This window comes from Astatotilapia calliptera, chromosome 23 (assembly GCF_900246225.1).
Source record: "Astatotilapia calliptera chromosome 23, fAstCal1.2, whole genome shotgun sequence".
Taxonomy (NCBI): Eukaryota; Metazoa; Chordata; class Actinopteri; order Cichliformes; family Cichlidae; genus Astatotilapia; species Astatotilapia calliptera.
In genome coordinates this window covers 3,306,893-3,322,810 of record NC_039323.1, presented here as the reverse complement: position 1 = coordinate 3,322,810, position 15,918 = coordinate 3,306,893, and the positions used below count along the sequence as shown (strand labels likewise).

Below are 15,918 nucleotides of genomic sequence, written 5' to 3'. Positions count from 1 at the left end.
GTTGGGAGAAACCTTGCAGGGTGGTTAAACAATCTTTCCTGGAAACCTGAACCCGTTAAAACAACACGCCGACTTATCGAAACTGGACGACGCAGATAGAATCCCAATCCCGCTCTCGGTCGTGTTCTTAATCACATCATTAATTTATTGTTGATCCTGCTCAGTAGTTCTCAGTACCAGCACTTGCAAGAGGGCGATGCTCCAGGTGTTTTGTAACATGAGGTGTTATGCTAAGCTCCCGCCAGAGGAGTTCATCACCATGAGATTCAGAGGTAACTCGTGTTCAGTGAATGACTGGATCTGTCGCAGGGACAATGCAAATAACGAGGGAGGGGGGCTTGTTGCTGACAGCGATGACAAGGAGATAAACTGCTTCATCCATGCAAACAAACACATCAAAAACATATCATACGGCTTAGACGTGGCCGGCATCATACCTCTAGCATTGCACTGAATAAGTGTGCATATGTGACAAGACTGGAAAACTGGAGTAAAGATATATGTTTTTACTGGTTTGAGGTTAAAACAAACAGCACATGCTGCCTTCTTCTCACTGCTTGCTTTACCATTTATACATCGTTTACTCCAGTCGGTATTCGTAAAAAAAGTCTCATGACTAAAAAAAAATGCTGCACAAACCAGAAGTTAGAGAAACCAAACAGGCATTGCTAAGCCTCTAACCGGCCATGCTAATTACAGATTTTACATTTATCTTCGTCAATGTGACTCTTATGCATCTCCATACAAACTTTATGCTCCGGTTCATAGTCAATAGAAAAAATTAGCATTATATGTGGAAGCAATCCACTGGAAAGTATGAAATTTGTGTGTTTTCTTTCTCTAGATTTATACTTTCGAGCTTGTGGTGAACAAAACGGACAGTGAAATAAGAACAGCAACACATGCAGGCAGTGGTGTGAACAGGGGTAACAGTAGCCGCAGGGGTTAGAGGGGCTGTGCACGGGGAGGGATGGGTGTACAAAAGAAGTTTGAAGTGGGACAGAAAGGGAGGGAGAGGAGATTCTGGCCAGCTATATCAAAGCAGGATGAGAGGAGAAGAGTTGGGAGGCGGGAATGACCCTGTGAAGGTGTGCCAAGAGAGCAGAGAGAGGGAGAGAGAAAAGAGGGAGAAGGCTGGGACTGCACAGCCAGCCCAAATCCCACATTCAAAGGCATTCTGGGCACATTCCTGCGCATCAAGCACACCATACAGTCAGGCAAAAAGAGTAGATGTCAAAACGTCACATAGCATTATCTTGCATTATTTCAGCCAGATCAAGTGTGTTTGCATGTGTATGGCATGGGCGAGAGAAACAATTCCAGTGTGTCGCCTGGGAATAAAGCTGAGCCTGCCTCAACTTCTGCCACGACACTTTACTGCACAGTCATGTGGCAGCGCTGAAGATGCTAATTCTACTATTTAGCCCTCTGCTTTTCCCACAGATAACAGCATGGATGCTGCTGTGATCCAGAGTTGTAGCTCCTCTAGTAAAATAAATCACCGCAGTCATTTAGTGACTGATAAGCTTTAAACTCATTGATTTAACACCAGGACAACACCTTCGTGTCACCAATACTTTTTTAGCAAATATTGGGGGGGTATATTTAAGTGTTCTTATGCAGGCTATATTTAAAGTGTTGTTTTCAGACTTTATGCAGCTATGATCAGTGTTAAAATCTCATGTAGCTGTTGTCCATTCCAATGTGAAGTTTACAGAGAAGTGATCATGGTGCGACTCAGACATGAAGCTTTCACATGATCATTTAATTTTCACCCTGAATGCCCAGGGCACTGGAAGCAAACAGACTGCAAACAGTACTGAAAACTGCTCCACACCCACCTGTGGTACTGGGTCTGAAGGAACTGAAACTCCTCCTTGATGCGGTCCAAAGTTTCTGGGTAGGTCAGTTTCAGTGACTGGGGCGTCCCCGAAGCTGCAGCCGCCGCTGCCGCTGCAGCTGCCACCACTGACGCAGAGGATCCTGGGGGTGCCTGTAGAGGTGCCTGAAAATACAAGAAATATTTATTAAAAAGATTGTTGGAATTAAATGTCAAAATCGCGTCATTCCCGGTGTCCTTGAGGAATTTGCTACAGTGAATGTTATCAAAGAAGCAATAATCGTGAGCACCGTATCTATTCTCACGTCTGTGAGGAGCTGCTGAATATAGAAATACTGTTATTGCCAGATGTGAGCGGGTCAGCAGAATAGGGCGGAGAGACACAAGAGCTTCTCAGCCAAATGAGCACACTTTGTTTAATTGCAAGTCTGGGTAGAAGAAAAAAGAAATAAAGGGCAAAATAGAGCAGCGGGGGTGCAGAACGGGGGAGGAAAAGGACCCCATCGTGGCCAAAGACCCCTTCCAACCCCTGTGTATAGCCTCTCCTCTCTGCGGGATCCAGAGCAATTAGGAGACTACAACCATAGGGGTAATGCTGCAGGACAGGCAGACAAAAGGGGGCTAAGAGCAGGCCTAGGAGGGTGGTCGGGGCTGTCAGTCCATTTGTCTGTCTGTTTGGCTCTCTCTCAAAATAACAGAGGGAAGAAAAGACAGCCGGTTCACAAGCTTCATGATTGTCATCTAAGATGTTCATTTTTAGCTTCTAGCACTTAAAAAATTATATCGAACTAAAGCATAAGTACTAAAACTTATATTTGGTAGGCCACAGATTTTACTCTACACAGCGCTGCTTAATCGATACATTTAAAATCTGAAACAGCTGACGATGTTTTGCCGTTTTTAAAATCAGGAATTGTACAAACAGACTTGGAACGTTGAATTTCTTGAGCGTTTTCATGATATAAATGCAGATTTCTTCTCTCTTGAAAAGAATAAACCAAAAGTTTTGGCAGTGTTACAATTCCAGCCAGGGCAGATACGACTTGTCTACTAGTGCCACACACATTGTGTTTACCCTGCGGCATTATTTTCTCCTTTGAGGGTAGTAGAAGAGTGCAACTCATTTTTCTCTTATATGCATTCTTAACTGGTAGTCATGTAGCTTTGCTACGTTTTGTCTCGCTGCCTGGAGATTTGCTAGGAAGTACTCAAGTTCCCTGTGCAATGTGGAATATTTATGCTGAATGCAAAGGGAGAAAGCTGTGCTCACACCTGCATTCTGTCAAACCCAAGCATATAGCAGACTGTGTGTTTAAGTTAAACACGTGCAGGGTTAAACATTTTTGCTTGATTCCATTTTTAACGATATACATTTCCCATCCAGTTCTTCCGGAGACTACATTATATATGCTATCCTGTCTTCCAAGCCATCTGGCTAGAATTTCTCCATTTCTGAAAGTTTTGCATTTATATGAAACAACAAATAAAACCACACTGAAGGGATAAAGTGACAAGATAGACAAAAAAATAAAAAAAAACTAGATATCCTTCAGTTCCACTTATGCGATGTAGTTTAATTACACCATGCCAATTAGGACATCACAGCGTGTCCAAAAATAATAAGCTGCCCACCTTGTCATCAAATAACCTAAAAGGTTATTTCTCTAAGCGTGGATTGTGACAATTTTTAATTTGGTTTCAAAAAATAACCCCACAAATCCTGATGTTGTACAAATCAGCAGTGTCTGTGAGGCATTAATGATGTATAATTAAAGGCTTAATTACAACATCGCTCAGCTACAATGCAGCAAAACAGTGTGTAAAAGATGTTAAATAAAAACGTGCGTGTCCACATGTGTGCAGACGCATGAAAGAAAGATACACCAGGAGAGGTTTGCCAGCAGGTGAAACATTATCTGAGGAAAGGAAATTAAATACTGAGGAAAGACGGGGAGTGCAAGGACAGAGAATAGAGATGAAATTGGGAGGAGAATTTAAAGGGGGGAAAAGGTAAGACTGATGAAAAGTAAAAATGGACAGATAAGATGGATGAGACTATTTTTGGAGATACACAGAGAAGAGGTGAATGAGGAAGAATTTTCTAAAAGGAGATTTAAATGGAGAAGAGAAAGGGGGGAGAAATGGAACAAGAAAAAGGAGAAAAGAGAAGAAATGGAAGGAAAAGAAAAATGGCTGATAGAAGAAGGGCTGTGGCCTCATTGTTCCTCTTTCTTTCTAACAAGCTGCTCTCAATCTGTCGGCCAGATCCCCCTCCTAGAGCACAGAAAGCCACACAAACACGTGTGCGCGCACACTCCGTTTTTCCCTTACACACTCAAACCCAGTATTACAAACACTCACCCCCACAAAACACACACATTTTGTCAGTCACACACTCCCCACACACTTCTGATTAAACGCACACACTCCGCTCATTCTCACGCACGCACACAGACACACGCGCGCACACACGGAGAGCAATTACTCTTCACAAGAGGAAAAAAGAACACCAAGGCCATGGCCATTTTATAGGACAGTGGAAGGTGTAAGAAAGAGGGGACTTTTTATCGCTCTCCTTCCTCCTCTACTTCTCTTCAACATATTCTGGACGTTAGAAAAAAATATCCCCCATTTTATCTCATATTCATGTCTTCAAAGGACAGGTGAGAGGAGAGACTGTGCCTTCTTCAAAAAGAGAGGATTTTATCCCCTCCGAAAATAAGGAATCTACCATTCCCCTCTTATGTAAAATGTCAGTCTGTTGGGTTTTTTGTTGTTTTTTTACACTGATGCACATACAGATGTTGCCTGTGAAACACTAAAGCATCCATCCTATCACAGCATAGCGTCTTAACTCCTCTCCCACGAACCAGCGCTCTTAGTCTGTCCAAACCCCTGATCTGGCAAACAGCTGAGCAGGCTTAAAAGTGAGAGGTCAGACCATTAAGCTGACCTGGTAACCTCTGGGAATAGATCTAGGCGGGGAGCCTCACCTGATAATCCCACGGTCAGTTATTCCCTCCCTCCTCTGCCGTGTCCCAGGCTCGAAGGCAAACAAGAGACATGCCGTCTGCCCTTGAACAAAGCTTACATAGGCTGAAAATCACTGTTACACAATTACAGGCTCGACCTTTTTGTGTGTGATACAATTATGAAGTCAGGTTCTGTAATACTGGGCAGGGATTGCGGGAAGTTGGGTGGCAAGGAACACGGAAGGAAAGCTTATCTGTTATGATGAGAGATCATCTGATTACTCAACTGTTCAGTTAAATCATTATGAAACTGCTCATTCTTGTGTAGAGAGAAAAGTTAAAGTTAGAGGTCCAGGACCCTAACTTGCGACCCCATCAGATTAAATGTATATGCGAACACACACAGACATATTCGCCACTAATCTTTGTCAGTACTGAAAAGCCTAGTTCAGTTTCACAGATTTAAACAAGATCTTTCCTGGAAGAGAGCACAGCCATCCATAAAGACAGATATTATTTAACATCAAACACTGCATCCAAAAATCAAACACAGCAGCGTGGCCGTGACAATCCAACAATGCACCCGACAGTGCAAAGACAAGCAAAATTATAAATGTATGAATAAAGGAGAAACTAAGCACCCATTAAAAATCTGATGTAAAGGGACCATTGCCAGTGTGGTGTTTTCTGAATTATATCATTCCTGTTTTTATTTGAGTTACCTCAAATTACACCACGAGCAGCAAACCGCCATGACCTCACATCCTTGCTCGAACCCCCACGCTCTCAAACAAACATGTGCAATCAGACTCACAGATGAGACAACACACCCACACATGACCATTATAAACATTAAATTTTCCACAAGTATTTACAAGCACATATGCACTTCATTGCATTCACACATGACTGCAGCTCCAACGTCAGTATCAGCGGAAACCTGCAAGATGTGTCTTCGTCCTCGCTACTCACGCTGACCTACAGTGATACAAAATTCGCAAATGGAGCGGAAATGGGGCCGTCGCTGTCATGAGGTAGTTGTGTCCACTCTGAAGAATGCTTTTCAGTGTCTTCTTTATAAGGATGCAGGTAATTAGGGAAGGAAGAGATTTCCAGTGGACAAAAACAATAACTTTTTTTTAAACTGTAGTCTTCACCACTAAAAAATGTGTTTTTCCATATGCACAATCCAAGAAAGAAAAAATAAAAGATTTGACTTCCACACTGCAAATCCTGAATAGTGCCTTTGCAAAAGAATGCAACCAACGCCAATATTTACACTGCAGCAAAACATGTTCAACTTAAAAATAAGCCTGCTCACAGTAAAACAAGATTAAGAGTCTCAAATAACACTAGCAGTTAGGTGAGACATTCTCCGCACGACAGCGTCAGCAGTTAGTGGATATATTTACCATGTACACATTCATTGTGTGTTAGCGTGATTACATTTTCCAATCAAAAGTACAACTCTGATTGCAAAAGAAATGATGCTGTAGATGTAAACAAAACAGAAAGAATGGATTTGTAAATCAATAACACAGCATTTTCTTTAAAATGTCACCATTTTATCATAATTGAATATTATGTGCTGATTTGAAAATTTAATGCCAGCAACACGCATCAAAAAAGTTTAAAACGTGGCAAGTTTGTGCAAGGTGGTGCGTGGCCTAGTTTTTTTAAAAAGCTTTTGTCATATTTTTCGTTTCATAATGTGCCAAATTTCTGTGGGTGGCAGATCTGGGCTGCAGGTAAACCAATTTAGCACTCTGACTCATACGAGCCACGGTGTTGTAATAGAAGCAAAACGTGATCTGGCATCATCTTGGCGAAATAGAAAAGACTGTTCCTTCTTGGGGTTTTTTGTTGTCTTTTACCCAAACCTGTGGGTGCAGCTCCAAATTATGTTTTCAGGAGTGTCCCTGAGACCATGTGCGGGCTTCCATTACAGAATCATGCTTTAATGCAGTGCCGTCTGAAGGCCAATAAAAATCACAGAAATTCAGTCTTAGTTTTCAGTCTTCAGCCTTGCATACAGAGATTATTCCAGATACGGTTCCAGATTTAAATCCAAATTCTTTGAAACTTTATGCTGAGCAGCTTAACAGAATCACCTTCCTAATAAAGCCATAATCTTAAACTCAGAAAGACACTATATTTCATAGAAAATCCCATTTTGAACATTCAATCTGTATTTCGTTACATAGTATCCAGGCTCTTCTGGGTAGTGGGTTGGAAACGAACTATAGCTGAGACGTACTGAAACATCATAAGTAAGAAAGAGAGCATATGGCAATATTCTGACTTAATGCCACTAGAAAAAAGAGTCAGGAGGTCAGGAAAATGATTGAAATCCTTCGTGAGGGGAACAGCAATGTAACAATGTAGTCAATGAATTTGTTTCCACAAATAAAATATATATACAGGAACATAATAACACCAGTGAAAGTCAGCAGGATTCACTGCTGGGGAGGCATAAATGTCAACAAAATTTCATTTTCATCCAGCCAGGACATAATGAGACATTTCAGGCTGGACCGACACCAAGTGGCGGACCAACCGACTCATCCCTCGAGTCACTCTACTTGCATGACTGAAAAAAAAAAACCCTTGCCAAATATATGTTTAATTGTTTCATCGAATGTCAATTCCTCCGTCTGTCTCCTACAACTGGGAAAATAATTTACTGCTGCCTCCCCTCATATAGCTCATTAGTCAGGCTACTAATTACACCGCTTACCCACAGAGTCGATCAGAGTAAACACCCACCGAGCTCTCTCCTGTTGTGTCTCATCTGAATACCACCAAGGACGCAATGACAATAGGTCTAACCCCGAACAGCATGTCCGAATGCGTATCTGTGTGTCGCCACCCCCACACCTACTCATCTCTGAGGGCCACGAAACGTGTCGATATCCTGTCCTCTCAAAAAAGCTTTTGAAATTAAAGCCTCTCATATGAAATTATTCAGGCATGACTGTCAACATTTGACAGTCATTTGCATTGTTAAAACAGTGTGCAGTGTGGAAGAGAAGTTGCCCCCACACCTCTGGCCCCCCGCCACCTTCCATCGAGTAGGTCTCGGTGCTGGAGAAACCTGCTGGTAATCTCTCAATGACTTCTCTTCTTACAGGGGAGGGGTTGCCAGGCACCTGTTTCATTAGTGCCACACATCTTTCTTTCTCAGTTTTCTTCTCTCCCACCACCACCAGCACCCCCCCACAACCACCTCCTCATTCCCGTCTCCTTCCTCCCGCAAGCCTCGTTATTCAAATTTCCCTGCTGTCAGCCCACATTAGCAAAGCGCCACAGTTTGCCTGTCAGCTGGCTTAATTGCTGGAGGTGCCTTCTTTTATTAGGTAACCCCCTCAGCTCGTTTGTTCCTTCCGCCGAGACACATCGCCACAACAGCTTGTATAAACCTGAAATCCCTTCAGCCTCTTTTCCTTCATTTTCCTCTACCTTTTCTTTCTCTCTCTAATCACTGGCTGAGCAAAGCAGGCGAGCTGCAGATCGATAGCCACGCTCTCACCATAGGACAACACTGGTGATAAAGAGCTAAAAGCATGCTAGGACTACGGAAGTGGGTCTTGCTTTATGCTAGCTCTGAGGGAGGAGAGCCGATGACTCGTCTCTCTGACCTTTTCTTTTCTTTTTCTTTTTTGCATTTTACTCTCACTCTAGATAAAATTAATTCAGTAAGAAATACTCCTTGCTTGGTGTTAGTGGATAATAAGGAGATATACAAGGTGAAAATGCATGCCTCCTTTTGGTCTCAAAAGCAAAACAGTAATTCGAAAATGATGTAAACCTTATGATTGAAGCAACAACAGCAGCAACGGTGAAAATCTAGAGATGAAAAAGCCAGAATTTAAAAACACATGGCGCTCCTCCTACCAGACAAGCTGGGGCATAAGCCCTAAAATATTTCTGCTGATTTCTGGCCTCACACTGGATTTGAACCCTAGGCTTCCATCAGGCACATCTTAGCCTTTTTCATTATGTTTTTCTGTTATGCTACTCTAGACTAACTACCAGACCTAAAAAAAACAAAAACAAATGTCCTTAGCAGCTCAAGCTTTACTTAACAAACTGTGAAAAGAGAGACCAAAGGAGATCCAGAACTCTAATTCCTGTTGTCCCTGCTCTTAAAGGTGCTGGGGTGAATTGGCATCAGTGAGGTAATGAGTTAGGCTGAAAAAGAAATGCTTTATATTAATCAGCAATAATGTCACCTTCACAGAAGTCTACGATATTTCCATCTAGGATGTTGTGTTAGATTTGCTAACTGATGTCTGTAATTTCTGGAGAGACCTCAGGTGAGTTTTCTATCAGTGCATCTAACATTAGCCACTACTAAATGGATAATAGACAGTTTTAATCAGACATAATGACTTAAACTAATAGAAACCAACCCCTTCCCCTTAGACCAGGACATTGCTTAGGATAAAATGGCAGGTAGGTAATTATGTTATTGCCCCTAAACTCTGACAATAAAAGAATCAGTAAAACAGATGGTCAAGGAATACCTGACATCTAACTAGCCATCCAATAATCATCACATTTATCTTACATGTCATTAATGTATATTAAATGGTTAGGGTCAGTGTAGGAGGTTTCCTATTTAAATATATTTTAATATTATGTTTCTGATGTTTTTCTTCTTTGTGTTTGTGCGTGTTTGTGCCACTGTGGCTGATCTGAATGAACACTAATGGCCTAAGACAGCCAGACATGCCTGCCATGCCTGCCAATTCTTATTCTCATGTATATCTCATGCACATATCTTTCTTTCTACATAGCACTTTAATTCTTATTGTCTGCACTGAAGCACCGCAGCAATTTCCTAATGTTGTAAACCTCAACATCTGGCAATAAACCCATTCTGATTCTGATTCTGATGATCTATGCACTTCTTTCCTATTCTGTTTTTGGCATCGCTTGGACCCTAAAATAATCTGAAAACAGACACTGAATTCTTCCATGCGGTTTTAATGCTATTTTGGCATAGGGATCTAATTTGTGCACATAATTTTACTTTGATTAGCTGGTGAAAAGTTCAGCCCTGGCATGCAGAGCGTTCATTTTCCAAGATGTGCAAGATGTGTGATTGAAAAGTTAATTTCTGATTTGCCTCTTGCACTTTACAACAGTATGTGCGTATATTTTTTTTGAAGGTAAGAGTCATTTCTAGTAGAATATTTGAAGCTCGTGATTACCAAGCACCTCCTGTATTTGAAAGAAGGAAATCGGGAAAGAAGATCTGTTGTAAGAAGCTCTCACGATTGAGGTTATTTTACCTGCTGACTGCCAGATACAACCGCAAAGTCTCTTTCTTAGAATGTGAAAATACATGCAGCATTTTACAGTTACCATTTGGCAACTATACATGTCAGAATACGTGACTGCGTGTTTGTATATTATATGGGTCACTTCCTTCAGAGCACACCAATATCCAGTGATGACAGGTTACTGCCAGCCTAGCATTTCCGAGATTAAACAGTTTGCTGGGTTGAGTGGCCCTTCACTCCGAGGTGCAAACAAGAGCCGCTGATGGCCGTAGACTTCCTTATGACGGCTGCCTCACATGGTACCGTTAAGCTCTGTGGAGAGTTCAAATCAAAAGGGACCGCTGTCCTAAACATCCCACCCAGACCCGCCACAGTCTGCTACTCTCACCCTGGGACGCCTGCCCATACATTAAGATGTGGTTTCTTAGCTCTCACAGGAACACAGTGAGGAGAGGCTGGATGAGAGGGATTGGGTTTACAGTGCAAACCACAGACCCACAGTCTGCCTCCTGCCCTGCCTTCCTGCACTCAGCTATACTACAAGCACAGCTGCTGCTAGTGTGTAATCTTTCTGCATGTGCTGTATGTTTGGGACGGGGGCTCCAATAATGCAGTCTTTCCTACAAGGAAGTATAGGTTGAAATGCTGAAATAGACACAATGGCAAACCCACAAAAATCCAAACGATGTCTTTCTAGTCTCCACCTGCTTGACTGGATTTGTGAAACGTTAATTACAATGGCGTACACACACATTCCCATGAACTTTTCAATACGAGGGACGTGAATGTCAAAACACTGTCAGGGGTGGGGTGCAGGGTGGCATGACTGAGGGATGTAGAGGAGGGTTAGGCAAATGAGCAGGTCTTAATTGATACTTCACACAGCTGGAGGACCAGTGTTTATGTATTTCAGCCTGCTCAAAAGCTCTCCACATAAACTCCACTAAAGCAAATTAAACCCATGCAGCACAGATTTCCTGTCCTAACCTTGCAAAAATCTATCTCAAAACACAAACACCTTGTCATTTTCTCTTTTCGTTTATTTTATTTTATTTTTCTTTGAGCCCACGTGCTGTTACTGAGATCGTTTGGCACTAGCAGTTATCTTCTTGAAAAGGGTTTATAGTTTCCAGCATCACATCGGTAAATCAGGGCGATGAATCACTTGATATGATGGGAGGGAAAAAAAGCAAAAGCCGAATTTGTAAAAACAATGAGTGGCACTTGAGAAGGGCAGGCCATTAAGGGAAGGTGACATGCCAAGCTGACTCACTTCCCCCCCTCATGGTTCACGAGGAAAGCAGAAACAAACACACACACTTCATCATCTGGGTCAAGTCCACAATAGTGTGGAGATGGGAGGCTCTGCGTTTCTGGTGGTGGCCACCAAGGACACGAGATTTACACACAAAGGCAGTGGGTAAAGTTGGACGTTGTGTGAGTGGGGCTTTGCCTTACTGACAACAATCTTCCTGACCTTCATAAGACAAAGCCTACACCCAGCGTTAGCAACGAAGGCAAATAATATATGTTCTAGAGAAGAGCCTGAGGAGAATCACACTTTCCATACAAGAGAGTCCCCGGAAATACACACTGAGGACAAAAGACAAGCAATTTTGACTCGCACTTTCTCGTTGAGGTTCAAAAAATGTTTCAATCACACTGAATTTAACTGCTACTCAGTCTGATACAATAATCTCAATAAGCGCGTGGTTACATAGTAGCTAGCTTACTTACCGGTGGTCGGTTCTGGGGAAACATTGTAGCCGCCGACTTGTGAGTCTTTGCGTTTATTTATTTTTTTGTCCTTTTTCCCCCTTTTCGGTGCCCAAAGCTTCGTCGAAAAATACGAGCAGTCGATGTACTATTGTTGGTCTCACAGAGGCATTTGGCCGGATTTCAAAGATAATAGCGAAGCTAGCCTCGACTCGCTCATTCCTCGCTTCAAGACTCCTTTGTTCTGGGTTATATCTCCAACCCCACACCGCACCGCGCTCGACGAGTAGTAAGGACGGGGAGAGGAGGAGAGGGAGAAACACCCGGTCCAAGGAAGCTCTCCTCCAAGTCCTCAACTTCACGCTTCCAGCAATTACACTGAGGCAAATTGTTTCCCTCCTCTTCGATAAATATATATATAAATATATATATTCGCCGTCTGTAGCGTAAAACGCCAGAGAAGGAAGGGGGGAAATGTGGTTCGCTTGTGGCTTCGGAGACGGACACACCACCAGCACACTGAATGCAGCCGCAGCCTCTTTTGTCTCGCTCGTTGGCCTGCACTCTTTTCACACAACACTCCCAGTCCCTCACTTCTCTCACTCCCCCTTGCTCTGATCCTCAATGGGACATTACATACGAGTAGCTTTCTTTGAGGAAGGGGGGGCTGGGGGAGAACCTTAAGACACGGTTTGCTTCACAATTATCAGCCTTAAGATTTTCTATTGTTCTTTTAACAGAATGAAATATTGCACATATAGTCTATGCAGGATATAAATAGAGGGCAAATCAGAGCATTTACACAATGCTGTTCTTCAAACAGCCTGATGATATTTGCCAAGAAACCTTAGCATGTGTCTTGTTAGGGATGCACTGTAACCAGCTTTACTCGCATCCAGCGTCGGAAATAAAGACGTATCCGCACAACTGGGAATTTTTTAATTTTATAAAAAAGTCCAAAATGTATTTAGAAAGAAGGGATTCTGAGGAATTGTTCAGTGATTGAATGAAATCTCCACGTGGGGCTCGGCCTCGGCACGGTAAACACTGGTAAAACGAGCCAATGAGTATGGAGAACACCCACGTGGGGTGTGGCGACCGTTTGCCGATTGGAGGGGATAGCTAGCACAATGCTCCACGCGTCAATCAAGCGGGGCTACAACCGCTCCGTCAGGTTAACCCTTTCCTGGCTTCGTCTAGTGACTGAGAAGGCGAGGAGTTGTGTGGTTGCTGTATCAAGACTCAGTGGTTTTCCTTTTTCTCCCCACAAACTCGGCAATGCATTCGAGAAAAAAAACTTACACACCCCTCACCCCGCCTTTCATCCTCGTCAGTGTGGAAATAAATAGACTTTGCACTAATGTTTGCATCATTTTAGTCATTTGTAGATGAGAAAAAAATAAGCTTGACCACAGAGAACTGGCAAAACACATTAAAAGTAAGGCATCTGAAAACCACATAAATGCAACAGTGATGATGGTGCAACACTCACAAGGCTATTCTTTTGACGTGCACTTTGTTGTTACCTGGAAAAGGAGAATTATTCTGGAGGAGAAGGGAGAAATGGTGGAAAAATTGGTATTCTGGTGGCATGACCCCTTTAGCTGGGCTCATAATTAGAGAGAGAGATATTGAAAAAGCAATTTCTGACAGTGGAAATCACAACCTGCCAGAGGTGGAGCTGGAAAATATAGATGGGTGTGTGAGAGTGTGTGTGTGTGTCTGTTTGTGTGAGAATATATATGTGTGTGAGAAAGAGACAGAGAGAAAAAGGCAGAGGGGGGTAGGGAGGGAGGGAGGAGGAAGAGAATAAAGGATGAAGGACAGCAGGGGGGATGCTGAGAAAGACGAGCCAGTAGGAGGGTTAGGAGATTGAACAAGAGAGAGAGAGAGAGAGAGCACGGGTGATGAAAAAAAATGAGTGTGTGTGTGTGTGTCGCTTGTGCATGTGGGTTTTGCGTGTGCGTGCATGTGTTGAGCAGACAAGTAAGGGAATGAAAAAAGAGAGAAGGGCGAAGGGGAGCAAGTAGGGAGAGTAGAGAGGGAAGGAAAGAAAGAAGGGAAGAGAGAGAGAGAAAGAAAGATTTTATTGCCATTTTTTCCCATGAATTTTAATGCACAGCACTGGTCTCCCTCCCGGATTCTGGGATCACATTTATTAGAAAAAAAAAGTCATGAGGAATGCAGTGCTTTGCAGTCTGCTGCTGCACAGGGAGATGTTTCTTGTTGTGTGTGCACGTGCGTGTGTGTTGGGGGCATAGGGAAGACGGCAGGTGGGAGGGTTCATGGGATGTATGAGGCTATGTTGTGCTGGCGGGGCATAATAATATAGATGATAGAAAATGATAAGTGAAGGACACATATTATTGCTATTGGCAGGTCAGGTGAAGGAGTGCTCTAGGTGTGTGTGTGTGTGTTGGCTGAGCTCCAGTGATTAAACACACTCCGTCCACAGTGCCCTTATACTCAACCGCTCGGAGCAAAGGGACATAAAAAAAAAAAAGCTCTACAAAAAGGAGAGGAAGCCGTGGTCGCAACGTCACGGGACCTTTCGGTTTTACCTCAATTATGTGAGGTTGTTAAGAGAGGTCTATCAGACTCATGTGTGCCGAGTTTAAGCAAACACATAATGACCGCACACACCTGTCTCGGGGGGGACGGTGGAAAGTTCCCAAGGGAGTAGGGCTGCTTTGCTAAGAAAAGAAAACAGGAGCGAAGGCCAAGACGCTGGTTATGCATAAAGTATCACCGAGCAGCAAAACATCAGGAGGGAGTGGCGATGAAAACAAGTTCGCTTCTCACTATTCTTTAGAGACAGCTTCATTCCTTGTGGTTGCCAGCAGCAATATCAGTGTCAAACTGTGACTGATATTCATACTAAATGATGCCCCAATAACAACGGACAAAGCCTACCGAACAGACATCCTGTTGAGACGATGGACCGTTGTATGTTTTGTTTCCGGCGGGCAGCGTGATGAGAGTGGTTATTGCTGCTTTGCTTGGATCAATAACCTTCACCTGTCTGGATGTTTTCTCCCTAGACATGAGAATTTGTGTTATTATACAGTGATACTGCATCCAGAAATAAAAATGCAAGCTGCTACATGTTCTCAGAAAGTCAAGAAAGGATAGCAGTGATGAAAGGAAAAAGTCTAGATGACCTGACATCACTTCAGAGCACTCAAGCTAATACAGAAAATATAGCCAACTATGTAAAGCATTGACGGTTTCAGAGATAGGCCTTCAAAATACAGGGTGGACCATTTATATGGATGCACCGTAATAACATGGGAATGGTTGGTGATATTAAAGTCCTGTTTGTGGCACATTAGTCTATGTGAGGGGGCAAACTCCTCAAGACGGGTGGTGACCATGGTGGCCATTTAGAAGTCGGCCATCTTGGATACAACTTTTGTTTTTTTCAATAGGAAGAGGGCCATGTGACACATCAAACTTATTGGTAATGTCACAAGAAAAACAATGGTGTGCTTGGTTTCAACGTAACTTTATTCTTTTATGAGTTATTTACAAGTTTCTCTTTGTTCACAGCCATTGACATGTTGAAGAGGTTAACGTGAGGAGCAGATCGAAATTGTGTTGATATCTGGTGAACGCAGTAACCGGGTCATTGCAGCAGATTTCAATGCAAGACACCCTACGAGACCACCCATCTCCCATGCTACAGTCAGCAAACTGCTTGCTAAGTTTCATGAAACTGGTTCAGTGTTGGATTTGCCAAAATGTGGACGCAAGAAAACTGTCACTAATGAAGAAACATCAGTGGCTGTCCTAGCTTCATTCAGCAAGAGCCCACAGCGTAGCACTCGCCGCATGTCACTGGAGAGTGGCACTAGTCGAACGTCCCTTCGGCGGATATTAGCTACTCACAAATGGCACCCTTACAAACTCCAGCTTCTGCACCATCTCAACAAGGATGACCCAAATCGGCGCACAGAATTTGCAGAATGGGCAAAACAAAAATTGGAACAGGACCCTCAGTTCACGCAGAAGATTTCGTTCAGTGATGAGGCAAACTTTTATGTGAATGGTGAAGTTAACAAACAAAACCACTGCTATTGGTCTGACACTAACCCACATTGGA

General features: G+C 43.0%; 1 protein-coding gene across 6 annotated transcripts in view; it reads right to left on the bottom strand.

The window, feature by feature from the left end:
- Nucleotides 1-12,451, bottom strand: part of tle2a (TLE family member 2, transcriptional corepressor a) — a 34,596-nt gene extending 22,145 nt beyond the window's left edge. For 4 of the 6 annotated variants that reach the window (XM_026158523.1, XM_026158524.1, XM_026158525.1 and 1 more), the window contains exons 1-2: nucleotides 11,838-12,451; nucleotides 1,842-2,005 (exon numbers count right to left, since the gene is read on the bottom strand). In XM_026158523.1, coding sequence (XP_026014308.1) covers nucleotides 1,842-2,005; nucleotides 11,838-11,861 — 188 coding nt within the window. In that variant the 5' untranslated portion in view covers nucleotides 11,862-12,451. The remainder of the gene's footprint in view (nucleotides 1-1,841; nucleotides 2,006-11,837) is intronic. The other 2 variants (XM_026158527.1, XM_026158528.1) reach the window with 1 other exon arrangement.
- Nucleotides 12,452-15,918: the final 3,467 nt, after the last annotated feature.